The sequence below is a fragment of the Archocentrus centrarchus genome, unplaced genomic scaffold, assembly GCF_007364275.1.
Source record: "Archocentrus centrarchus isolate MPI-CPG fArcCen1 unplaced genomic scaffold, fArcCen1 scaffold_58_ctg1, whole genome shotgun sequence".
NCBI classification, from domain to species: Eukaryota; Metazoa; Chordata; class Actinopteri; order Cichliformes; family Cichlidae; genus Archocentrus; species Archocentrus centrarchus.
In genome coordinates, this window is record NW_022060279.1 from 150,853 (window position 1) to 177,225 (window position 26,373).

General features: G+C 43.4%; 1 protein-coding gene across 2 annotated transcripts in view; it reads right to left on the minus strand.

Annotated features, from left to right (window-relative positions):
* Positions 1 to 277: 277 nt before the first annotated feature.
* The window catches only part of mettl22 (methyltransferase 22, Kin17 lysine), a 61,451-nt gene continuing 35,355 nt past the window's right edge, over positions 278 to 26,373 (minus strand). The window contains exons 10-12 of one of the 2 annotated variants that reach the window (XM_030725552.1): positions 11,773 to 11,875; positions 4,973 to 5,141; positions 278 to 481 (exon numbers count right to left, since the gene is read on the minus strand). In XM_030725552.1, coding sequence (XP_030581412.1) covers positions 407 to 481; positions 4,973 to 5,141; positions 11,773 to 11,875 — 347 coding nt within the window. In that variant the 3' untranslated portion in view covers positions 278 to 406. Of the gene's footprint in view, positions 482 to 1,248; positions 1,378 to 4,972; positions 5,142 to 11,772; positions 11,876 to 26,373 lie in introns of those variants that run through there. The other variant, XM_030725553.1, reaches the window with a different exon arrangement.

Here is a 26,373-nt window from a genome sequence, read left to right on the forward strand (position 1 = left end):
AAAAAAATATTGTCACCTTCCTAAAATAATGGCCCAAATTATTTTTTGACAAAATTTTTTTTTTTTATGTAAATCATAATATTTTCAATATTTGGTTCAGTTTATTGTCTTTTCTGAAAAAAAAGGCATTTTAAGAGGATCTGATTGGTCAGTATGGGACTTTAAAGAAAAGATCTAAAGAAGGAAAAGCGGCATAAGAGATGCAAAGGTACACAAGAAGATGCACATGCAAATTTTTTTTTAACTTTTATTTGTAATTGTCAGTATCTATCTTGAATACTGAATTTCATTGTTATCAGTTATATATGTCACAGATTAAAACTTCAACTTCAACAAACATGAAGCATAATTTAAGTAAAATATTTGGAGAATACAGTGTTCACTCTGCTTTGATGCAAGTACAAGGTCAAGATGAAAATGGTTCAGTGTCAGATCTGGTTTGCTCAAAAAGAAGTGGAGTCGCAGTCACCTTCCAGAGCTCCTGCAAAAATGTATAATACACAAATAAACAACTTATTCCATTTGAGGAAACTCATCCTTTACATCTAATCCATCTAAACTGTGTTGGATTGTTCAGCCACAGAACCTTTTCTCTTGATATACGCCCAATAATCCATACTGACAAAGAGAACATATTTTTGCATTGTAAAATTTACTGACTGCAAATTAGAACTGTCTCATTCATTCTCTTGATTGTATGTTGTGTTAAGTATCCTTGAGATGTTTTTCTGAATTTGTTTGGAATCCACTGTAGTCCATGGGACCCAGTGCTCACTGATCTGGAAGAGAAGGCGAATGCAGCAGCCTTTTGGGAAAGAAATCATATTTGTGGTAAATATATCACAAAAGCGTGGGTGGTCTTTGTCCTCCAAGTTTGGAACTGTGCTGTTCTGGACAGAGATCTTGGATGTTGTTCCTGGAATCTGCTGAAGCCATTCTCCCAGATTGGGCGTCACTGCCCCGAGTGTTCCGATTACCACGAGGACCACGAGGACCACTGTTACCTTCATCTTCCACATCCTCTCAAGCTCTTCTCTGAGCCCTTGGTATTTATTGAGCTTCTCGTCTTCTTTCTTCTTGATCTTGCTATCACTTGCTATTTCTAGATCTATCAGTATGGCTTTCTTCCTCTGTTTGTCCATCACTATGATGTCCGGTTGATTAGCCATCACAAGTTTTTCTGTCTGTATCTGGAAGTCCCACAGGATCTTAGCTCTGTTATTCTCTGTTATGGGAGCATGTCCACCATGTTTCTGTGAACTGCTCCTTTACGTATGAGTGTGGGCGGGTCCTCATCTGAACACAGAAGCTGAAGTGCATAAATGTGGGAGAACACGCTCCCCTTTCTTTACGGTCCAAACCAAACTACTGCAGCATCTGTGTGCAGCACAGAGATAAACACAGACAGCAATTAGAGCAAGACGACAAGTGAAAGAATAGATAAGCGTTTAACTGTTTTTCTGTATATCACAATGTGTTGGAAGTGTTCATCATAAACATGCACATGACAATCGGATTGTAAGGACAAAACATACTTGCACATACCCAAACCCTCCAGGTGAAGAAAGCAGGTAACGCCTGTTTTCTGACGTCACACACACATACACACACCCCCACACACTCACATGATGCTAAAATAAAAGAGCCGGCAGGAAGAAGGAAGTCAGACTCTCTCTGAGACACACACACGAGTGGTGGCTGACGGAGACTCTCCCTGCAGGTAAAAAGATCACTACGGGTTTCTGTGTCTTTCTTTATTTAACGGTGGTCTGAACCTAACAACAAGTACGCACTTTGTGTCCTTTTATCTGTGATATGAACTGATACAAAGCAGCAAGTTCAGCTTTAGAGCCCAACCTAATTCACAGCCGTGAAAATCGCATCGCTGTAATACACACCATGCAGTGAAATAGCGGTAAAAAACTTTACGTTGAGATGGCAGAGTCACGCCCTTCTGCCGCTTTCATCACACATTCTTGGTTCGAGCCCAGCTAGCTTGCGGGGCCCAAGTTGAACCCATTTTTTGGCCGAGTACGGAGTGCGTTCGCGGTGGAAAAAACGCTGAACAGTTCAAATAGTAGCACCGGCACCGGAACCCCGTCGGTGGAAAAAGGTGCCTTCCGGTAGTGCAATCCTCTCAGTTCTGACTACCTTCCCTCTCTTTGTTACCTCCGACTATACTTCTCCAGTCTGAATGACATTCCAATGTCACTGGTGTAGATCAGGGATGTCCACATTATGGCCTATGGGCCAAATATGGCCTGAGCTCAGATTTTATATGGCCTGCACATCTTGTCCATAAATTTGTTATTTTTAGCTTACCAGCACAAGCACTGAATACAACTTGGCATTCAGTTCCTCCTTTTAACTCATGGAGGCAGTGTTGTGTAACAGATGTCTGCCAACTGCTTCAAAACCTCAAAAAGAAGAAGATTGAATGATTAGCCAATCACAGCCCAAGCTGTGCAATACTGTGGCTTGGGTGGGGGTCAGAGGTGACACACAGTGGTACCTACTTAGTGACTTTTCAGAACCCCTGGCATCTTGTTTTTTTCCAGAAAGCGGCTAGTGAGAAATTAATTGACTCTTTGAGACAGCCAGGAAAGCTGAAATCCTTCACTGATGCCCTGTTTTGTGTACATACAGCGCTCCCTTCGTACATCTGGGCTTCACTTCAGCACTGAGGAGACATTCCCCCATCCCCTAGACCTCACTGCAAACAAAGCTGCAACTTTTCCACAGACTCTTGTCACAAAGGAGCCCTGCACCACCTGCTTCCAGCTCTGTGGGAGGTCACGGTTGTCAGTACAGGTGTGCAAAGGAAGCGGTATACAGCAGTTATCACATCCCTCTCTGGTGAGTTCAATGACCATTTTTGTGATTTTGCAGCTATTGAAAAGGACGTGTTGCTGTTTGACCCTGATGATGCTCCACCTCACCTGCAGCTGCACCTGCAGCAGGAGCTGACTGAGCTTCAGTGTGACAGCTGAGAAAAACATCTCTCTCTGTCGCCTTTTTACCAATGTCGTAACCACTGAGGAGTTGTTTCAAGTGAATTTTGGTATTTGATAAAAAAAGAAAAAAAAAAAAGCTTTGTTGTATTTTAGCTGGTGTACATGAGTTGTTGGCCTATAAGCTAATAATCACTTTTTAGCACAACCAGCAGCTGGATCACATCAAATTTGCAGAGACGAACAAAGAAAATGTTCAGCTTGTTTGGCTCCACATGTTTGTGTGAGCAGATTTTCTCTGTTCTGAACTTCAACAAGAACTGCTGAGATCCAGACTCCACCTACATGACCTTTGACACACGTCTTCCTCTGCTCTGGAGCCACACCTGCCCTGTGTACCTGTGTGCTCTTCACATCAGTGTCAGTAGCTCACCTGTTGCTTTGTTATCAGAAGTACACAGTAGCATATTATAGTTTCTGGATGTTATAAGTTTCAGTTGGAAATTCAGAGCTTTCTGCTCTACGTTTGGTTACTTCATGTTTGTTTGCTGCATGGAAATGAAAGGATTAAATAACAATAATTATATGCATCTTGACACCCCTGATGTAGATCCTAGTGGTGTGGATCAGTGAATCAATATCTTCATGTCATCCATCTACAGGAGGTGGCTGATGTTAGCTCCATTCGACAGTTGGTATCTGTAGCCAGTCTTGTTGATCTGGCTGAGGGGATTCAGGCCTATGCAGAACAGCAGTGGGGACAGAGCATCTCCTTGGTAAATCCCATACTTGATGTTGACTTGTGCAATTGGCTTGAAGTTGACGTCTAGTGTTGTTCTCCACATTCCCGTTGAGTTCTTGATGAAGGCTCTGAGGGTCCTGTTGATCTCATATAGTTCTAGGCATGCCAGGATCCATGTGTGCAGCATCGAGTCATAGGCTTTCTTGTAGTCAATCCAGGTGGTGCACTGTTTGGTCAGTCTGGTCTTACAGTCTTGACTGACTGCTCTATCTACCAGTAGCTGGTGTTTTGCTCCCCTGGTATCTCTGCCAATTCCCTTCTGGGCCTCGCTCATGTATTGTGCCACGTGCCTGCTCATCTTAGCTGCTAGGATGCCTGACAGGAGCTTCCATGTGGTACTGAGGCAGGTTATTGGCCAGTAGTTGGATGGGAGTGGTCCCTTCTGGGGGGTCCTTGGGGATCACAATCGTTCGCCCTTCAGTCAGCCATTCTGGGTTTGTCTTAGCCTCTAGTCGGTTCATTTTTGCTGCCAGGCGCTCATGGAGTGCAGTTAGCTTCTTTAGCCAGTTGGTGTGAATCATATCAGGGCCTGGTGCTGTCCAGCTCTTCATGTACAGTACACGTATGTGAGAGACTCTTTCCTGGATGTCTGTCACTGCGATGGATACTGGGGACTGTTCAGGGTCTACTCTTAGATCACTAGCCACTGAGCATTACTAGCATTACTAGCTAAGCATCTTGAGGATCACTGCTGCCGTGGTATACAGCTGTTTGGTTTCAGTATTTCAGCATTTGCATCTTCTAGTAGACTTACAGAGGGTACTTCTTCTATACTTTTGTGTGTGCGTGTGTGTGTGTGCGTGTGTGTATACACATACACATACACACACACACACACACACACACACGTATACGTATAACAGATCACAACAGTGTCTTATATTCAGTATAAACTTAAAATTGGTTTACCATGATATATCATGATCAAGCAGTACCATTCAGTTTGATTATTAACACTATCTTGTTGTAAATGCAATATTAGCATATTATGCAGCAGCATGACACTAGCAATAATGTCTCCAGAACATTAGCACTGAAGTATGTTACCACCATGTGCTACAATATCAAAAGCAACTCTGATATGCAATGAAATACATTTACAGTAAGGTACTATAAACACTGTAAACTATAAACAAGGTTTAAATTTGTCAGAAATTAAACAATTGAAAAAAAAAACTGAAAAAAAAAAGGTGTTAGAAATGGCAAATGTTTCACTTACCAATTGCTCAACGCGTTCATATAAAAGAAACTGTCCAAAGTTAGAAGGGAGCTGTTCCACTCTGAAACGACAGCGTCCATCCACCATCTCCTGAAGTTGGCACATACAGTGGATGAAATGATCATAGGCTTCACAGGAAACATCCATGTGTCGCAGGGTGAAGTTCATCCTTAAAAGACATCCAGGTACAGAGAGAAACATTATAACTTAGTAACCTTGGAACCAAAAAGTACAAGTAGGGGTGGTTGTGGCTCAGAAGATAGAGCAGGTCACCTGCTATCATCAGAAAATTCAGTGGTTCAATCCTCTGGCTCCTCCAACCTACATGTCAAAGGGCAAGATACTGAACCCCAAGATGCATGCAGTGGAGTGTGAGTATGTGAAAGTTAGATGAAGTGCTTAGGTATAGAAAAAAAGCAGTTGTATGCATGATGCAAATGAGGTTTGTAGTGAGATAAGATAAGATAGTGTTTATTTGTCACATGCACAGTTATACACAGTACAATGCACAGTGAAATGTATTTTGTACCTGCAACCATATATACACACACATATAAATAAGAAGAATAAAAATAAAAAAAAGTAATTCACACTATACACTATACTCTATATACTATACACTATACACACTTTTTAAATTATAATATTTACATTGTGCAATAATGGTCCAGTTAGGGCTCAGAGTTGAGCAGACGGATGGCTTGTGGGTAAAAACTCTTCTTCAACCTTTCAGTCTTAGTCCTCAGGCAGCGGTAACGCCGGCCTGATGGGAGCAGGGAGAAGAGAGAGTGTCCGGGGTGGCTGGGCTGTTTTAGGATCTTCATGGCCCTCAGCCTGCACTGCTTGGTGTAAATGTCCTGCAGGTTGGGGAGGGTGGTTCTGATGGTCCGTTCAGCTGAACGAACCACCCTTTTTAGGGCCATGAAGTCCTGCTTGGTGCAGTTTCCCATCCAGGTGGTGATGCTCCCACGCATGATGCTCTCGATGGTGCAGGTGTAAAAGTTCCTGAGCACCTTGAGTGGGAGCTTGAAGTCTCTCAGCCGCCTGAGGAGGTAGAGACGCTGTCTGGCCTTCTTCACAGTGATGTTTATGTGATGAGTCCAGGACAGGTCCTGTGAGATGGTCACTCCCAGGTATTTGAAAGTGTCCACTCTTTCCACCTCAGCACCACTGATGACAAGTGGATGGTAGTCCCTCTGCTGCTTCCTGCTGAAGTCCACGATCAGTTCCTTCGTTTTGCTGACGTTGAGCAGGAGGTGGTTCTCCTGGCACCAGTTCTCCAGGCGGGAGACCTCTCTCCTGTAGGCTGTCTCCTCATTGTGAGAGATTAGTCCCACAACAGCAGTGTCGTCAGCAAACTTGATGATGACGTTGGACTCTGACGTGGCCTCGCAGTCATGGGTGTACAGTGAGTACAGCAGAGGGCTGAGCACACAGCCTTGGGGGGATCCAGTGTTGAGGGTGAGGGAGGATGAGGTGAGGTGACCCACTCGTACCACCTGTGGTCTGCTGGTCAGGAAGCTGTGAACCCACCTGCACAGGGATGGGCCCAGGCCCAGGTCCAGCAGCTTAGAGACCAGCCTGGAGGGAACTATGGTGTTGAATGCTGAGCTGTAATCTACAAACAGCACTCTCACATAGTTCCCCTTACCAGTGTCTATGTGTGAAAGGGTCTTGTGGAGGAGGAAGGATATGGCGTCATCTGTGGATCTGTCTGGCCGGTATGCAAACTGTAGTGGGTCGAGGGTGGTGGGCAGTGAGGAGGTGATGAATGTCTTGATGAGTCTCTCAAAACACTTCATCACCACAGAGGTGAGTGCTATGGGCCTGAAGTCATTGGGGCTGCTGGGGTGTGGTTTCTTTGGGACAGGGACTATGATGGACTTTTTAAAGCAGGTGGGAATCACACACAGTTTCAGTGAGAGGTTGAATATCACTGTAAACACGGGTGCCAGCTGGTCAGCGCAGGTCTTAAGGACACGTCCACTAATACCGTCTGGTCCAGCCGCTTTCCTGGTGTTTACACGTCTAAACGCCCTCCTCACGTCGCGCTCCGTCACAGTGAGTGTCTCCGCCCCTCCGGCCGGGAGCGCAGCGGGCTGTCGGCTTCCCGACTCAAAGCGCGCAAAGAAGATGTTGAGTTCATCAGCCAGAGAAGCGTCGGCACTCACCGGGTGTGTGTGTGGTGCTTTGTAGTCCGTGATGGTGCGTAGTCCCTGCCACAGTCCCCTGGAGTCAGACTGTTGTAGTTGCTGTTCCAGTCTGCGGCCGTAGCGATGTTTTGCCTCTTTCACCGCTCTGCGGACGTTGTATGATGCAACCTTGTAGTCCTCCATGTTCCCAGAGGCGAGGCCGGAGTTGTAGGCAACGGTGCGGGACCTCAGGGTGTCGCGGACAGATTTATCCACCCACGGCTTCTGGTTGGGAAAAGTCCTGATGGTCCTCCTAAGTGAAGTGTCTTCAACAACTTTCCCAATAAATCCCAATAAACTCCTCGATATCTCCGCCCGCGCTGCTGCGAAACATGTCCCAGTCGGTTAAATCCAACGCACCCTGCAGAGCGGCCTCTGTTTGATCAGACCACCGTGTCACTTCTCTCACAGCAGGGGGTTCCTGCCTGAGCCGTTGTTTGTATTTCGGCATGAGAAGCACAGAGGTGTGGTCAGACTTCCCAAAAGGCGGAAGAGGCTTTGCTTTGTAGCCATCTTTGAATGGAGAATAGCAGTGGTCTAGGGTCCTCTCTCCTCTGGTGGGGCAGTCGATGTGTTGAATCAATTCCGGTATCAGCTTTTCAAGTTTGCACTGTTAAAGTCCCCGGCTACGATGAGAGCCGCATCACGCTGGTTAGCCTGATAGGTGGAAATAGCCTCATGTAGCTCGGATAGTGCAGTGTTTGTGTCCGCCTGAGGTGGAATATAGACGGCGCTGAAGATGACCGAAGTGAACTCGCGGGGCAGGTAGTGGGGACGGCATTTCAGGGTTAGGAGCTCCAGGTTAGGTGAACATGATTGTTTCAGAAGGACAACATTCCTACTGTCACACCAGTTGTTATTAATCATTAGGCACACACCTCCTCCTCTTGATTTTCCAGACTCACTCGTTCTGTCCGTGCGATGAACACTGAAGAACTCCGACGGCTGTACGGCGTGGTCCGGTATGAGGGGGGTCAGCCATGTCTCCGTGAGACAGATGATGTTGCAGTCCCTTATGTCCCTCTGAAACTGTATCCTGGCCCTGAGTTCGTCCAGCTTGTTATCCAGTGACTGGACATTAGCCAACAGGATGCTCGGCAGTGGCGTTTGGTGCGCTCTGCGCCTCAGCCTCTCTCTTACGCCGGCTCTTTTCCCTCGGGGCCTTGTCCGTGACCTGGGTGCTCTGCGCCCTCCTTTGTTTGAGCTGGCCCACTGGAAACGCTGGATCTCCCGAGGCCAAGTCGGGTCGGGAGAAAAAGGTGTCAGAATACAGCCAGAGTGCTGTATTCTGATATTAAAAAGAGTCTGTCTGTCATACGTGATATGACACAGAGCAGGCGGAATTATAAAGTCCAAAATTAGAGCTAAACCTAATATATACAAACAAAGCGTAGGAGCAGGTACGACGGCTGCTGACCTCACCGGCGCCATCTTGTAAATAACACTTTGTAAGGCTCACACTGAGTAGAAAAGCACCAGGCCATTTACCAAGTGTCATCAAATGAGACAGTTTTAATGGAAACAAACCTGGTCACACACACAGTCACACTGATGCAATTTGGGGTTCAGCAACTTGCTCAGAGACACTTTCACACATTGACTGGAGGAGTCGGAACTATAAGCATCATTCTTTTGATTAGTGGAAAACCCATTCTAGTTCATGAGAAACAGGCACAGCAAATGTGTCACAGACAGTGTCGGGGCCATTACTCAAAAAAGGCACGTGTATTACACATTACCTATTACTTTTCTTAAAAGCAGTACAGTATGTTACTTAATTACTCCCCGAATTGAATAATTTGCTACATTCCCTAATTGCTACATACTTTCATGTTACTCCATCACATGATCAGAAACGTACTGGCATATGATTATTAGTTCATGATATAAACCTGAGGGTATAGTTCCACATGCCAACACTTAACACTTGTTGTATTTAATCTGTCTAGCCAACAATTAAATGGTCACAGAGTCTGTGTAAGAAAACAGCCACCTTTACTTTGCAGAAAAACTCACGGTACACTGGTACATCTCCATTCACGTAACTACAACAAAGTAGTGCATTCTGGGATATGAAATGCATCTTGGGTAATGCCATTGCAACTTCTGTCCATACTGGGTTCAAACGGCAGTGTCAAAATAGCAACATACATTAATGAAGAAATGTTAACTAATAACTGCTCACTTGTGCAAATTAAATCAAATAATATGAAATACTCAATTGACTGTAAAAATGCATCATGTGGAAATATTCAACTTAAATGTCCTTCAAAGTCCAACTAAACTTAAAGTTACAACAACCCTATCTTAAGAGGACACACCATACAATCTTTCTTTGGGCGTTTCTGTATGATCACAAAGCAGAAATAAAAACCAGTCCAAAGAGACTTCACAGTGATTCTACTATAGAAACACACACAGGTAGAAATGAAGCTTACAATGCTGCAAACCTGGCTGCTCATCACTGTCTTTATTGCCTGTTAAAGTTCATCACTCTGGGCTCTTTGTTAGCTTTGTGTTAGCATGCTGAAATTGTGTTAGCAGTATAATGTTCTTGTTTCTGTCCTGGATGCAGTTTGCATTACATCCTTTCACTCTTGTTCTTTTGTGTAGTAAAATAAAAGCCATGTCCATATCGCCACTGCTCAAAAGCTGTAGACCACGCCACCATTTTCCTCCTCCCTGCAGACAAACTGAAATCAGCTGTTTTGTAGCACGGGGACAAAAAAGTCAGATGTTTTTTGTGTAGATAACATTTGTAATGCAAATGATGACATTACTGAATTTAGCACAGTAACACCTTACATTACTGCATTACTGAAAAATGTAATGTGATTACAGTAACGCATTATGCTGGAATGTGTTACTGAAAGATTAAGTTTTATTGGCCACTCCTACACAATCTTTGCTCACTGCCTGCTTTACTCACTAGATTTGCCTCCTGGAACGTGTTTCCTACCATAAAAGTTTAAAGGCTGCATTTGACACACTTGTGAAGAACCACCCAGCACTGCCAGTGCTCATGTGTCAAGGGACCAATCTAAAAACCACAGACCAAGGTCCAGAAATGCCCAGGAAGCTTGACAAACTTTAAGGAACTGACCGCACACAGAAGATCAGCTCAGTGTGCAGTGTGGGGAATTGACTGTGGGGCAGTTAGCTCTGGCTGTCCTTCCACACACCAAAAACTAATGTGGTACTTTTAGGAAATGTGTGTCCATGCTACCCACTGAAACTGAACAGTAAAGATTGCCAACTACAGTTAAGTCAGCCAAAATCAACTTCACTGCTACACTCACATGACAAACAGCCTGTAGTGAGTGTGATTGCTTCAATCTGCCTTTTGGGCTGCTTGACCAAGATCACACACCCATTTAAGTGTGGAAGTGTAGTTAGGGTCAGGGCTTTGCTCATTCTCTTCCTATGACAACCACTAACTGGAAGGTTATGCTGCTGCTTGTTTCCTCATCCACCAATGATCAGGCCCCATCCCATGTTAAAGCCCCATTTTTGTTTTTGAAAGGTGCTATAGAAATAAAGATGATGATTATAAAATTTTTATTAGCACACCAAGAACAAAGAAAGAAGCAAAAACTACGTCAAAGCTAGTAATACAAACAGACATGTACAGATATACACACACGTTCATATTCACCCTGTTTCAGTACTAAATTAAAGACGCATATTAATGCAATCGGTGTCCTACACCATCCACACCACCTTCAGATAGGAGCCAGATTTCCATTTTTTAAAAAAAATCATATTTATACAAGGTTCTTACAGCTGGATGAAGTCTTCATGCATGTCCTAGCAATCAAAGTTCGTATCACCAGACCAATACAGCATAGTTGCTCCTGTGTCCATACATTCAATGACGCTGCAACACAGTCCTGTAACCCTCCTGGCTCAAAGGAGTCTTTTTTGATGTTATCTTCTCTGAGAAAGGCCAGATATGACCTACATAGATCCATCAGGGAAGCCAAGAGGCAGTACAGACTGAAGCTGGAGGGATACTACAACAACTCTGATTCCCCATGCATGTGGCCGGGCTTGCAACACATCACTGACTTTAAGCAGAGGAACAGCAGGGTCACACTCAGCCACAATGCACTACCAGACGAGCTGAGTGAGTTCTATGGTCGCGTCAACATCCCAACACCAACCCAACCAACTTGGAGGCAGAGGCTGCATGGAGCTCTTCACTCACTCTAATGGTAACTGGACTGGTTTTATAATAAAACTTCATACAAGCATTTCTTTCTACACCTAAGTGCTTTCTAGCTAACATTCACACTCCGATGAACACATCAGAGAGCAACTCAGGGTTCAGTATCCTACCCAAGGATACTTTGGCACACAGACTGGAGCAGCCAGGGATCAAACCACCAACGCTCCAATTAGTAGGTGACCTGCTCTACCTCCTGACCTCCAATAAGCTATTTTACTTGTGTGAAGGGAACTTGTGAAGTAAGAATTTCAGTGCTCACTGTGTTTTTGCAGTATATAAAACTATAAACTTCTTGATCTTGACAAATCATTATAGCATAAGAAACAATCATTCCAAAGGCCAAATGTGCTCAGGCATACTAATAAATGTTCTCAACATACCTTTTCTCCATGGAGATGAAGATAGTGCAGATACGTGGAAAGTTGCTGCAGAGTCGGCACAATGTTCGGAAAAGGCCATCAGTCAGATCATCATCATAGCAAACTGGTGACACAAATTCAAATTATTATTGTGCTTACAGTCTGCACATCTGCACTGTAAAATGGTAAATGGACTAGTTCTTATATAGCGCTTTTCTACTCAGTCAGAGCACTCAAAGCGCTTATACAACATGTTTTTTACATTTACCCATGCACACCCATTCATACAAGCACTTCCATGTTAACTAAGCTAAGTGCTTTTTAATTATATAACATTCACACACATTCACACTCCGACGGAACGGTCGGAGAGCAACTTGGGGTTAAGTATCTTGCCCAAGGATACATTGGCATGTAGCCTGGAGTAGCCAGGAATCGAACCCCTGACCTTCCGATCAGTAGGTGACCTGCTCTACCTACTGAGCTACAGCCACCCCACTGTAGGCTTCTGTAAACTCAAAATCTGAACTTACAACTGTGTCAGTACATGATACCATTTTTACATTATTTCATTTCACAAATTCAATTAAAATAGTGAAAAGATGACAGAAACACACGTCATTAAAGTTGCCAGGGGATGGGGTGGGGGCAGCTGTTCACCACTGTGTTGCAGCACATTTTTCTTTGTGTTTATGAACTCAGGAAACCAATTCCCACAGTTCTGAAATTGAGATGTACTTCCATTCATGCTTGATAAAGAATTTCAGCTGCTGAACAGTTTGTGGCCTCCTTTGCCACATACACTATATTACCAAAATTATTCACTCACCATCCAAATCACTTAGTTCAGGTGTTGCAGTCACTTCCACAGGTGTATAAACCAAGCACCTAGGCATGCAGACTGCTTCTACAATCATTAGTGACAGAATGGGTCGCTTTCAGGAGCTCAGTGAATTCCAGTGTGGTACCGTGATAGGATGATACCTGTGCAACAAGTCCAGTCCTGAAATTTCCTCACTGCTAAATGTTCCACAGTCAGCTGTTAGTGGGATTATAACAAAGTGGAAGCGATTGAGAACGACAGCAACTCAGCCATGAAGTGGTAGGCCACGTAAAATCACAGAGTGGGGTCAGACGATGCTGAGGGTCATAGTGCACAGAGGTCACCAACTTTCTGCAGAGCCAATCACTACAGACCTCCAACCTTCATGTGGCCTTCAGATCAGCTCAAGAACAGTGTGTAGAGAGCTTCATGAGATGGGTTTCCATGGTGTAAAGCACGCCGCCACTGGACTCTAGAGCAGTGGAGACGTGTTCTCTGGAGGGATGAATCACACTTCTCCATCTGCCAATCTGAGGGAGGAGTCTGGGTTTGGTGGTTGCCAGGGGAACGGTACTTGTCTGACTGCATTGTGCCAAGTTTGGTGGAGGGGGGGGGTTATGGTGTGGGGGTGTTTTGGGCTCGGCCCCTTAGTTCCAGTGAAAGGAACTCTTAATGCTTCAGCATACCAAGACATTTGGGACAATTTGATGCTCCAACTCTGTGGAACAGTTTGGGGATGGCCCCTTCCTGTTCCAACATGACTGCACACCAGTGCACAAAGCAGCTCCATAAAGACATGGATGAACCAGTTTGACTGGCCTGCACAGAGTCCTGACCTCAGCCTGACAGAACACCTTTGGGATGGATTAGAGCAGAGACTGTGAGCCAGGAACTTCTTTCTTTCTTTCAATTAGGACAATGCATATTAATAAACATGTCAGCAATAGGCATCCATGTAAATATGCCAGAACTAGCACAAAAGCTAGTTTTCATCCATTGTCCTACAGCAGGTAAGGACAAGAAACATTCAACAAAAAAGCAGAAAATAATACAAACACCACCTATGCAATACATAACACAAATAACCAAAAGTTACAATAAAGATAGGACATCCTAACAAAATAGATAAAGTAATCTACATATGAGTGCACCTCTGCTTAGTCTTCAACCAATGTTTTAAAGAGTTTTTGAAACTAGAGTAGGTGCCACAGTTCCTGATATAAGCTGGCAGTGTGTTCCACAAGTGCATGCCTCTAATGGACACCACCATTTGGCCAAATTTAGTCCTGCACCACCGTACATTACAATTCCCTCTGGTGCTCTTGTGTTTACTGTATTACTTGTTTGTTTGTTTTTTTGCTTATAAAATACATTAGAAGAGGAGGAGCAAGTCCATTTAAAACTTTAAAAATAAGGTAAGCATCCATAAAAATCTGATAACTATCAAAATCCAAAATGATGTACTTAGTTATGATATTACAATAATACTGTAATACTGTAAAGACTTTTTGTTAAAAACTTTCAGTGTTTTCCTAAAAACAGACTTTAAGGGCTTCAAAATGGCCTCAGAAGAGTGAAATCATGTAGTATAACAATAAGCTATTGTTAGGGATTATTTTTTACTCAGTGAATAAAGAACAAATGTTTAAAGGTAAACTCCAGTAAATTAATTAATAAACAGTGGATCAACCAAATAATAAAAAATTAAATAATACATTAGAAAGAGAGCAACAGATCAGAAAGTTCTAGACTAACTTCTCTGTTTCTGTGCATCTTATCTTGAGGACCGGCCACAAGGATGTATAATTAAAGCACCAGGAGAGGAGACGTACAGGCTCCACGAGAGGAATCTGAGTCATGAAAAACCAGCTTGAGCAAGACTGAATGACAAAGGTCAACTCGTAGCGCCCAGAGATTGTTTATGTTTAGATAAGAGGAGGCTGTCAGTATAAAAATGTTATGGATAGACAGGAACACGGGCTCAGAGAGTGCACACACAGGCCTGTTTCTTCTGAGTCCCCACATGCATGTGTGTATTTTTCTGATTCTTTAATATATTAAATGTCTTACTTTTTTAATTAAAGTGTTTCAGGTGTCTTCCTTCATAAAAAACCTGTTTACCTGTAAAATGTGACCCTGACGTGATCAAGGACTGATAACAGGTAATGACGGAGGATGACTGGCAAAAGAGGACAAAGGGGAATATTTTCTCCAGGACTCACCTTGGGACTTTAACTCCTCAAAACACTCACAGGAGGCCTCATAAAAAGGTAAGCAGGAACCTGTTGTTTTTAAATAAACAAATTCTGCAAAATTGGATGTTAAAATTTTTTGAGTGAGGAGGAGGTAAGGTCACGAGAGAACAAATTTTAGAGGATCTGTTAAACTGTTCAAAGCTTGGAAATATTAAAGTGTCAGAAAAAACAAAAAGGGGATGGATGTTAAAATAAATAAATGAGTAAAAGAAACAAAATAAGTGAAGTGATAAGAGTTGAAATGAGTGAAAAAAGGATTGTGAGAGATACTGGGAGCGTAAAACTGCCCTATAGCATTAGGCTATTGATCAAATGTATTTATTTATTAAAACCAAAAAGTGTGTGGTTGGAAAATTTTCTATTGGATAGAGATAACTCCTGTAATCCACAGCATGAAGAATGGTGAGTGAGAATTGGCTTTTATACATGAAAGATGACAAGTAGTGACGTTTGTGCAGCCGAGTCTAAAGAGTATTGTTGATTTTTTGAGTCACTAAGACATTAATAGAACTAATCTAAATGTCCGGGCCCTAACCGGTGGCTCGAGTAACCAGATTAAAGACGAATAGCTCGGGTCGCACCGTTGTGGTGGCGTGCTGAAATCACTAAAATTAAAAAAATTGTATTGTATTGCATTGTAATCAGATTAGACTTAAAATAAAGACTTGCTTGTAGAATAGACTCATGGCTGTTTTAGATAGAATTGAACATAACCAATATTTCAGGTGATCTTTCATGGTATATCTTGGCAGAAAATAAAAATTGTAGCAAAAGTGTTGTGTGAATAAATAGAGACAAATAAATTGGCAAATAAATTGGTTAGTAAAAGTTGCAACTAAAAGTGTGAATGAGGAGGCCTCCGTGTTTGTATGTGTGTGAGTGTGTATCTGAGTGTGTATTGGGGAACAAGTGGGCTGATACTGCAGTGAAAAAAAAGGGATGAAAACCTAAAGAAACCAGTAAAACAAAGTTAAGGGTGTCCAGCGGACAAATATCAAGGTTGTGGTAAAAATAAACAATAAAGAGGGACACGTCCCTCGGTCAGCTGTTAAATAAAGCAAAAGCTTAAATAAATTCTTTGTTTTAAATTATGCATCTGAAAACAAAAGTTCAGGAATCTGGGAAAAACTCTAGAGCTGAATCACAGAGGAAAAGGAAACATGTCTCTCTCTGGAGCTTGAAAAAGGCGACTGGACTTCTTTTTGTTTCTTGAAGACGTTTCACCTCTCATCCGAAAGGCTTCTTCAGTTCTCAACCAAATGGTGGAGAGACCCAGGTATTTAAACCCCTGTGGGCGTAGTCCCCTGGAGGTGGTTATGACCCTCTATTGATCATGTGCTTGAACACATGTGCCCAGGTGTGAAGGGGGCGTGGGTCATATTTAATCAGTGGTTTCAGTTGAAACCAACTTAGGACTCCGCTCCATTGTTTCCTGTGGCCTATTGAGGTCACTGGAACAAAGGTGTGAATGGGGGTTGAGACGTCTGGGAAGGGAGCTCAGGACAGCACTGTAAGCGGGGGAAAGTTGGTGACGTAATCCACCTCCTCTGTTCAATGATGGTTGTTCACAGTGGACATAGATGCTTCTTTCACTCCTCTTTCAAACCATCTGTTTTCCCTGTCCAAAATGTGAACATTGGCATCCTCAAAAGAGTGCCCTTTTTCCTTCAGATGCAGATGTACAGCTGAGTCTTGTCCTGTCGAGGTGGCTCTTCTATGTTGTGCCATTCGTTTGTGAAGAGGCTGTTTGGTTTCACCAATGTAGAGGTCCGAGCACTCTTCACTGCACTGAACAGCATACACTACATCGCTGATCTTGTGTTTGGCAGGTTTGTCCTTGGGATGAACCAGTTTTTGTCTTAGGGTGTGACTTGGTTTGAAGTATACTGGGATGTCATGCTTGGAGAAAATTCTTCTGAGTTTCTCTGACAAGCCTGACACATATGGGATGACAATGTCGTTCCTCTTGTCCTTCCTATTCTCTGTAGTTTGTGTTTGGCCTTCATTCCTGTGCATCTTAGCTGATTTGATGAAGGCCCAGTTGGGGTAACCACATGTTTTGAGGGCTTTCTTAATGTGTGTGTGTTCCTTATGCTTCCCTTCTGCCTTAGAGGGAACACTTTCCGCACGGTGTTGTATGGTCCTGATCACCCCAAGTTTGTGTTCCAGAGGGTGGTGGGAGTCAAAGAGGAGATACTGGTCTGTGTGTGTGGGCTTCCGGTAAACTTCAATGTTGAGGCTTCCATCTTCCTCGATAAGCACCGCACAGTCCAGGAATGGTAACTTGTTATCTCTGGTGTCCTCCCTGGTAAAACGTATGTATTTATCCACTGAGTTGATGTGACGAGTGAAGGCTTCTACTTCTTGGGTTTTGATTTTGACCCAGGTGTCATCTACATATCTGTACCAGTGGCTAGGTGCCATCCCTTTGAAAGAACCAAGAGCTTTACTTTCCACTTCCTCCATGTAAAGGTTGGCTACAATGGGAGACACTGGGGAGCCCATGGCACATCCATGCTTCTGTCTGTAGAATGGTGACTGGACTTCTTTTTGTCTTCAAGAAACAAAAAGAAGTCCAGTCGCCTTTTTCAAGCTCCAGAGACTACTATGACCTGGATAACTGAGAATCTACACAGACATATTGCCTTGCACTTTGGGAGGAACACCCTTCAATTGGTGCGGGAGTATGAAAGGGACTCAAGAAAGCTAGCGGACTACAGGAACCACCTTCGTTTCAACTTGAGATGCAGACAGTCCAGACTGGTTCCCAAGAGTTTGCACCTTGGGTCCACAGTAAAAGGACATAGAGCTGACCAAATTCTATGGAGAGCACAGAACCACCTTTTGAGTGAAAGGATAAGACAGGTCCATTTCACCATAGATGCACTCCAGAACAAAATCCACCAGACTCAGCAGAAACTCTCATCACTCTTACCTCACACCATCGCAGAAGAAGTTTCTACATTTGTGGACAAAGCCCAGCTCGCACAACACATCAAAGGCAAGGAAAGACAACTACGTAAATTTCAAACTCTGCAAACCAAGGCATACCATTCATCTGTTAACAAACAGGACGACACGATAAGCAATGGAAACCAAGGAAAGTGGGTGAAGAACCTATCAGACAGGGTCCTCACCAAACCAGAAGAAAATGTGCTAGCCAAAGGACTCAACTTTGCCATAGCCCCACAACAGCTTCCTATAGTAGACCTCATCACAGCAACAGAAACCGCTATAAGAAATAACAAACTTTCTCATCCTGAAGCAGAACAGATCAGGATGAAAGTTTCAGCCACTCTCTCCAGTGCAAGACTTCCTCCATCCAACCTCACCATTCAGGAGAAGAAGGCCATCACAGCCCTAAGCAAGGATCAAAACATCACCATACTGCCAGCCGACAAGGGGAGGTGCACGGTTGTGCTGAATTCATCGGAATACCACAACAAAATTACTACACTCCTCAGTGACAACAATACTTATGAGGTCTTGAGACGTGATCCCACAAGCAACTACTTGTTGCTGGTGGCGCTGTCACTTGGTGTTGGCTCTTGGTGTTGGCTCTCACTGCGGTATTGTATCACTTCCTGTTCCTGTTTCGGAGCACAGTGTTTTGCTGTCTGTTAGCTGTTATATCTGTATAACTAGATTTATCTGGATAATAACATATTTTAGTGTAATCTTCACCTACTTTAAATAGCATACTCTTTGCTGAATCACCTGTATTCACATTACTCACTTTATTTGTTTTTAGAAATTCGCTAGCTTAGCTTAGCTAGTAGCTTAGCCCTTAGCCGACTCACTACCAGCATGGCTTCTTCTCCTGTCTCTCCTGCACTTTCCTGCTCTGGGTGTCACATGTTTAGTTACTCCTCGGCCTCCTTTAGCAGTAACGGTACTTGTAATAAATGTAGTCTGTTTGTAGCTCTGGAGGTCAGGCTTTCTGAACTGGAGACTCGGCTCCGCACCCTGGAAAATCCTACATCTAGCCAGGCCCCTGTAGCGGGTGCGGACCATGGTAGCTTAGCCGCCGTTAGCTCCCCCCCAGCAGATCCCGAGCAGCAGGGAAAACAGGCCAGCTGGGTGACGGTGAGGAGGAAGCGTAGTCCTAAGCAGAAGCCCCGGGTACACCACCAACCTATTCACGTCCTATTCACCGTTTTTCTCCACTCGGCGACACACCCGCCGAGGAACAAACTCTGGTTATTGGTGACTCTGTTTTGAGAAACGTGAAGCTAGAGACACCGGCGACCATAGTCAAATGTCTTCCAGGGGCCAGAGCAGGCGACATTCATGGAAATTTGAAACTGCTGGCTAAGGCTAATCGTAGATTTGGTAAGATCGTTATTCACGTCGGCAGTAATGACACCCGGTTACGCCAATCGGAGGTCACTAAAATTAATATTGACTCGGTGTGTAACTTTGCAAAAACGATGTCGGACTCTCTAGTTTTCTCTGGGCCCCTCCCCAATCAGACCAGGAGCGACATGTTTAGCCGCATGTTCTCCTTGAATCGCTGGCTGTCTGAGTGGTGTCCAAAAAATGACGTGGGCTTCATAGATAATTGGCAAAGTTTCTGGGGAAAACCTGGTCTTGTTAGGAGAGATGGCATCCATCCCACTTTGGATGGAGCAGCTCTCATTTCTAGAAATCTGGCCAAATTTATTAACCCTCCTAAAAACTGACTACCCAGGGTTGAGACCAGGAAGCAGAGTTGCAGTCTTACACGCCTCTCTGCAGCTTCTCTCCTCCTGCCATCCCCCCAAAACCCCATCCCCATAGAGTCGGTGCCTGCTCCCAGACCACCAAAAAACAAAGCTAAAATCAGCAAAAAACTATTTAAGCATAAAAATTCAAAAACAATAAATAATACAGCTTCATCAACTGCACCAAAGAAAAAAACAATTAAATGTGGATTATTAAACATTAGGTCTCTCTCTTCCAAGTCCCTATTAGTAAATGATTTAATAATTGATCAACGTATTGATTTATTCTGCCTTACAGAAACCTGGTTACAGCAGGATGAATATGTTAGTTTAAATGAATCAACACCCCCGAGTCACAGTAACTGTCAGAATGCTCGAAGCACAGGTCGAGGAGGAGGAGTAGCTGCAATCTGCAATTCCAGCTTATTAATTAATCAGAGACCCAGACAAAGTTTTCATTCTTTTGAAAGCCTGACTCTTAGTCTTGTCCATCCTAATTGGGAAAATCAAAAAGCTGTTTTATTTGTTATTATCTATCGTCCACCTGGTCCCTACTCAGAGTTTCTGTCTGATTTCTCAGACTTTTTATCTGATTTAGTGCTCAGTTCAGATAAAATAATTATAGTGGGTGATTTTAACATCCATGTAGACGCTGAGAATGACAGCCTCAACACTGCATTTAATCTATTGTTAGATTCAATTGGCTTCTCTCAAAATGTAAAGGAGCCCACCCACCACTTTAATCATACTCTGGATCTTGTCCTAACATATGGCATAGAAACTGAAGACTTAACAGTATTCCCTGAAAGCCCCCTCCTGTCTGATCATTTCTTAGTAACATTTACATTTACTTTAATGGATTACACAGCAGCGGGGAATAAGTTTTATTACAGTAGAAGTCTTTCTGAAAGTGCTGTAACTAAGTTTAAGGATCTAATTCCTTCATTGTTATGCTCTTCAGTGCCATGTGCCAACACAGTGCAGAGCAGCTACCTAAACTCTGCTCCCAGTGAGGTTGATTATCTCGTCAATAGTTTTACATCCTCACTGCATATAACTTTGGATACTGTGGCTCCTCTGAAAAGGAAAGCTTCAAATCAGAAGTGCCTGACTCCGTGGTATAATTCACAAACGCACAGCTTAAAGCAGATAACCCGAAAGCTTGAGAGGGAATGGCGTCTCACTAAATTAGAAGATGCTCATTTAGCCTGGAAAAAGAGTTTGTTGCTCTATAAAAAAGCCCTCCGTAAAGCTAGGACATCTTACTATTCATCATTAATTGAAGAAAATAAGAACAACCCCAGGTTTGTTTTCAGCACTGTAGCCAGGCTGACAAAGAGTCAGAGCTCTGTAGAGCCGAGTATTCCTTTCACGTTAACTAGTAGTGACTTCATGGATTTCTTTACAAATAAAATTTTAGACATTCGAGAAAAAATTATTCATAACCATCTCAAAGATTATTCTTCATGTTCGGCTGCTTTCAGCACTGCTGGTATTTGTTTAGACTCTTTTGCTCCAGTTGATCTTTCAGAGTTAACTTCAATAGTTACTTCCTCCAAACCAGCAACATGTTTGTTAGATCCCATTCCTACTAGACTGTTCAAAGAAGTCTTTCCAATTATTGATGCTTCAATCTTAAAAATGATCAATCAGTCTTTATTAGTTGGCTATGTACCACAGACCTTCAAGGTGGCTGTAATTAAACCTCTGCTTAAAAAGCCATCACTTGACCCAGCTGTCTTAGCTAATTATAGGCCAATCTCCAACCTTCCTTTTCTCTCAAAGATTCTTGAAAGAGTAGTTGTAAAACAGCTAACTGATCATCTGCAGAGGAACGGTTTATTTGAAGAGTTTCAGTCAGGTTTCAGAATTCATCACAGTACAGAAACAGCATTAGTGAAGGTTACCAATGATCTTCTTAGAGCCTCTGACAGTGGACTCATCTCTGTTCTTGTCCTGTTGGACCTCAGTGCAGCTTTTGATACTGTTGACCATAACATTCTATTACAGAGATTAGAGCTTGCTATAGGTATTAAAGGTACTGCACTGCAGTGGTTTGAATCATATTTATCTCATAGACTCCAATTTGTTCATGTAAATGGGGAGTCTTCTTCACACACTAAGGTTAATTATGGAGTTCCACAGGGTTCTGTGCTAGGACCAATTTTACTTACATTATACATGCTTCCCTTAGGCAGTATTATTAGAAAGCATTGCATCAATTTTCATTGTTATGCAGATGATACTCAGCTTTACCTATCAATGAAGCCAGATGACACACATCAATTAGTTAAACTGCAGGAATGTCTTAAAGATATTAAGGCCTGGATGACCTCTAATTTCCTGCTTCTAAATTCAGATAAAACTGAAATTCTTGTTCTCGGCCCCACAAATCTTAGAAACATGGTGTCTAACCAGATACTTACTCTGGATGGCATTACTTTGGCCTCCAGTAACACTGTGAGAAATCTTGGAGTCATTTTTGACCAGGATATGTCCTTCAATGCACATATTAAACAAATATGTAGGACCGCTTTTTTGCATTTGCGCAATATTTCTAAAATTAGAAACATCCTTTCTCAGAGTGATGCTGAAAAGCTCATTCATGCATTTATTTCTTCTAGGCTGGATTATTGTAATTCATTATTATCAGGCTGTCCTAAAAGCTCCCTGAAAAGCCTTCAGCTGATCCAAAATGCTGCAGCTAGAGTACTGACAGGGACTAGAAAGAGAGAGCAGATTTCTCCCATACTGGCTTCTCTTCATTGGCTCCCTGTTAAATCTAGAATAGAATTTAAAATTCTTCTCCTCACATACAAGGTCTTAAATAATCAGGCACCATCTTATCTCAAAGACCTCATAGTACCATATCACCCCAACAGAGCACTTCGCTCTCAGACTGCTGGCTTACTTGTGGTTCCTAGGATACTTAAGAGTAGAATGGGAGGCAGAGCCTTCAGCTTTCAGGCGCCTCTTCTGTGGAACCAGCTTCCAGCTTGGATTCGGGAGACAGACACCCTCTCTATTTTTAAGATTAGGCTTAAAACTTTCCTTTATGATAAAGCTTATAGTTAGAGCTGGATCAGGTGACCCTGAACCATCCCTTAGTTATGCTGTATAGGCCTAGTCTGCTGGGGGGTTCACATAATGCACTGTTTCTCATTCACCTTATTTACTTTGTTTATACTCCACTCTGCACTTAATCATTAATTGATATTAATCTCTGGCTCTCTTCCACAGCATGTCTTTCTCTCCCCTCAGCCCAATCGGTCGCGGCAGATGACTGCCCCTCCCTGAGCCTGGTTCTGCTGGAGGTTTCTTCCTGTTAAAAGGGAGTTTTTCCTTTCCACTGTCGCCAAGTGCTTGCTCATAGGGGGTCGTTTTGACTGTTGGGTTTTTTCTGTATTATTGTAGGGTCTTTACCCACAATACAAAGCGCCTTGAGGCGACAGTTTGTTGTGATTTGGCGCTATATAAATAAATAAAATAAAAATAATAAAAAATAACTACAAGAAAAAAGTTGTTTGCTGCCTGCAACAACTTGAAAAGGAAAAAGCCATTGACCGCCCCACTTACTACCGCCTGTACCCTGGAGAAGCCACTCCATGCATTTATGGACTCCCAAAGATCCACAAAGAAGGAGTCCCACTTCGACCCATTATCAGCAGTATAAACTCGGTCACCTACAACATTTCCAAACACCTCGCCACCATCTTATCACCGCTTGTTGGCATCACACCCCACCACAATGAAAACTCTACAGATTTTACTAACAAGGTCCAGAATCTTGTACTGGATCCAGATGAAACCATGGTGTCCTTTGATGTGGTTTCACTTTTCACTTGCATACCCACAACTGAGGCAGTGGAGACCGTCAGAAGACGACTACAGGAAGACGATTCCTTACTGAACAGAACCAGCTTCACCCCAGATCAGATTTGTGCACTTTTAGATCTCTGCCTTACCACAACATATTTTAAATACAATGATGGATTCTACAGACAGAAGCATGGATGTGCCATGGGCTCCCCAGTGTCTCCCATTGTAGCCAACCTTTACATGGAGGAAGTGGAAAGTAAAGCTCTTGGTTCTTTCAAAGGGATGGCACCTAGCCACTGGTACAGATATGTAGATGACACCTGGGTCAAAATCAAAACCCAAGAAGTAGAAGCCTTCACTCGTCACATCAACTCAGTGGATAAATACATACGTTTTACCAGGGAGGACACCAGAGATAACAAGTTACCATACCTGGACTGTGCGGTGCTTATCGAGGAAGAAGGAAGCCTCAACATTGAAGTTTACCGGAAGCCCACACACACAGACCAGTATCTCCTCTTTGACTCCCACCACCCTCTGGAACACAAACTTGGGGTGATCAGGACCCTACAACACCATGCGGAAAGTGTTCCCTCTAAGGCAGAAGGGAAGCATAAGGAACACACACACATTAAGAAAGCCCTCAAAACATGCGGTTACCCCAACTGGGCCTTCATCAAATCAGCTAAGATGCACAGGAATGAAGGCCAAACACAAACTACAGAGAATAGGAAGGACAAGAGGAACGACATTGTCATCCCATATGTGTCAGGCTTGTCAGAGAAACTCAGAAGAATTTTCTCCAAGCATGACATCTCAGTATACTTCAAACCAAGTCACACCCTAAGACAAAAACTGGTTCATCCCAAGGACAAACCCGCCAAACACAAGATCAGCGATGTAGTGTATGCTGTTCAGTGCAGTGAAGAGTGCTCGGACCTCTACATTGGTGAAACCAAACAGCCTCTTCACAAACGAATGGCACAACATAGAAGAGCCACCTCGACAGGACAAGATTCAGCAGTACATCTGCATCTGAAGGAAAAAGGGCACTCTTTTGAGGATGCCAATGTTCACATTTTGGACAGGGAAAACAGATGGTTTGAAAGAGGAGTGAAAGAAGCCATCTATGTCCACTGTGAACAACCATCATTGAACAGAGGAGGTGGATTAAGTCACCAACTTTCCCCCGCTTACAGTGCTGTCCTGAGCTCCCTTCCCAGACGTCTCAACCCCCATTCACACCTTTGTTCCAGTGACCTCAATAGGCCACAGGAAACAATGGAGCGGAGTCCTAAGTTGGTTTCAACTGAAACCACTGATTAAATATGACCCACGCCCCCTTCACACCTGGGCACATGTGTTCAAGCACATGATCAATAGAGGGTCATAACCACCTCCATGGGACTACGCCCACAGGGGTTTAAATACCTGGGTCTCTCCACCATTTGGTTGAGAACTGAAGAAGCCTTTCGGATGAGAGGTGAAACGTCTTCAAGAAACAAAAAGAAGTCCAGTCGCCTTTTTCAAGCTCCAGAGACTACTATGACCTGGATGACTGAGAATCTACACAGACATACGAAACATGTCTCTGTTACTATCTGTCTGTGTGTGTATCTGAGTCAGTGTGTGTGTGTGTGTGGCTCAGAGACAGACACAGAGAGAAAGAGAAAAAGGTAAAATGATTGTAATGTTTAGCAGCTGAAGTGTGTGTGCGTGTGTGTGTGTGCATCTCTCTGAGCAGTGCAGTATGTATGCAGTATATGTGTGTGTCACTTACAGTGTTGCTTTGTGTGTGCGTGCGTCTGTATCTGAGCGGAGTGTGTATGAGTGTGTGTGTGTGCGTGTCTGAGCATTGCGGTATGTGTGTGTCTCCTTACAGCTTTAGTGTGTGTGCGCGCCTGTGTCTGAGGCGCCGTTTACACAAAGTCATTTTCACTGGAACCGGTGTCATTTTGATGCGTTTCAGCCTTTCGTTTACACGATAGCGTTTCAGAAACGATCCGCGTTTACACGATGACATGTGAAACGATGAAAACGATGTAGTTCCCATGCCAGGCCACAAGTTGGCGTTGGTTTTCTCTTTGCAAAGTTTGTTTATGCAAGACGCGCATGCGTGGAGTGACACAGTAGGTAGCGCGGCAAATTGTTCTTTACTTACAAAACGGCCAATGTGAGAGGTTTTGTGTGAACTGACGATGAGGTTGGATCGCTGGTGCACACAACGCTGAATTACAAAACGGTAAAAACACAAGAAAAGCACAAGAAGCACTCGTGAATCCGCGGGTACTGCTTATCAATTTGCGCGTGCGCGAAAAACTGTGGCTGTCGCAACCATAGTGTGCATGTGCGAGTCGAGCGTTTTCAAATCACCCCGGTTTCAAATGTTTAAACAAGAATGCAAGCTGGTGCGTTTCTGAAACGCTCCACTCTGGACCCCGTTTCCGAAACACATCGTTTTCACTCCGTTGTCGTGTAAACAGAAGGCCGAAACGCATCAAAACGACACCGTTTCAAAACGGTCTCGTGTAAACGGCACCTAAGATTGTCTGTGTGTCAGAGGGACACAGCTTGTGTGTGAGTGAGAGACGAATGAGTTACGGTTGCTATAAGTTGTTTTGTTTTTTTTTCCCCTTTTTGCTTTTGTTTTTGTTTGTTTGTTTTGGTATGGATGGTAGAGTTGGGGAGTGGGGGTCAAGAGCTCTCAGGGTTACGGTTTACCCCTGATATATGTCTGAATTCAGAAATGTCAAATATAAGGTTTGGGGGCCAAAATTGGCCAGTAAAGTCTTAAACCTGGCTGACTGAGTGTTTCTGGAGGCCAAAAGGAGGGAGCGACTCTATAACTTTATAATTTTATCAATTAAGTGAAAAAGTAAAGAACAGATCCAAAACTGGCTCCTTTCCAAAAACACCCTGTTGAATTGCCATAGGCAATGTATTGTTGGATCTTGGTATCACAATTTTATATATGTTTGTTTTTCTTTATATTTGCTTCTACCTTTAGTCTTTAGTGTTTTTG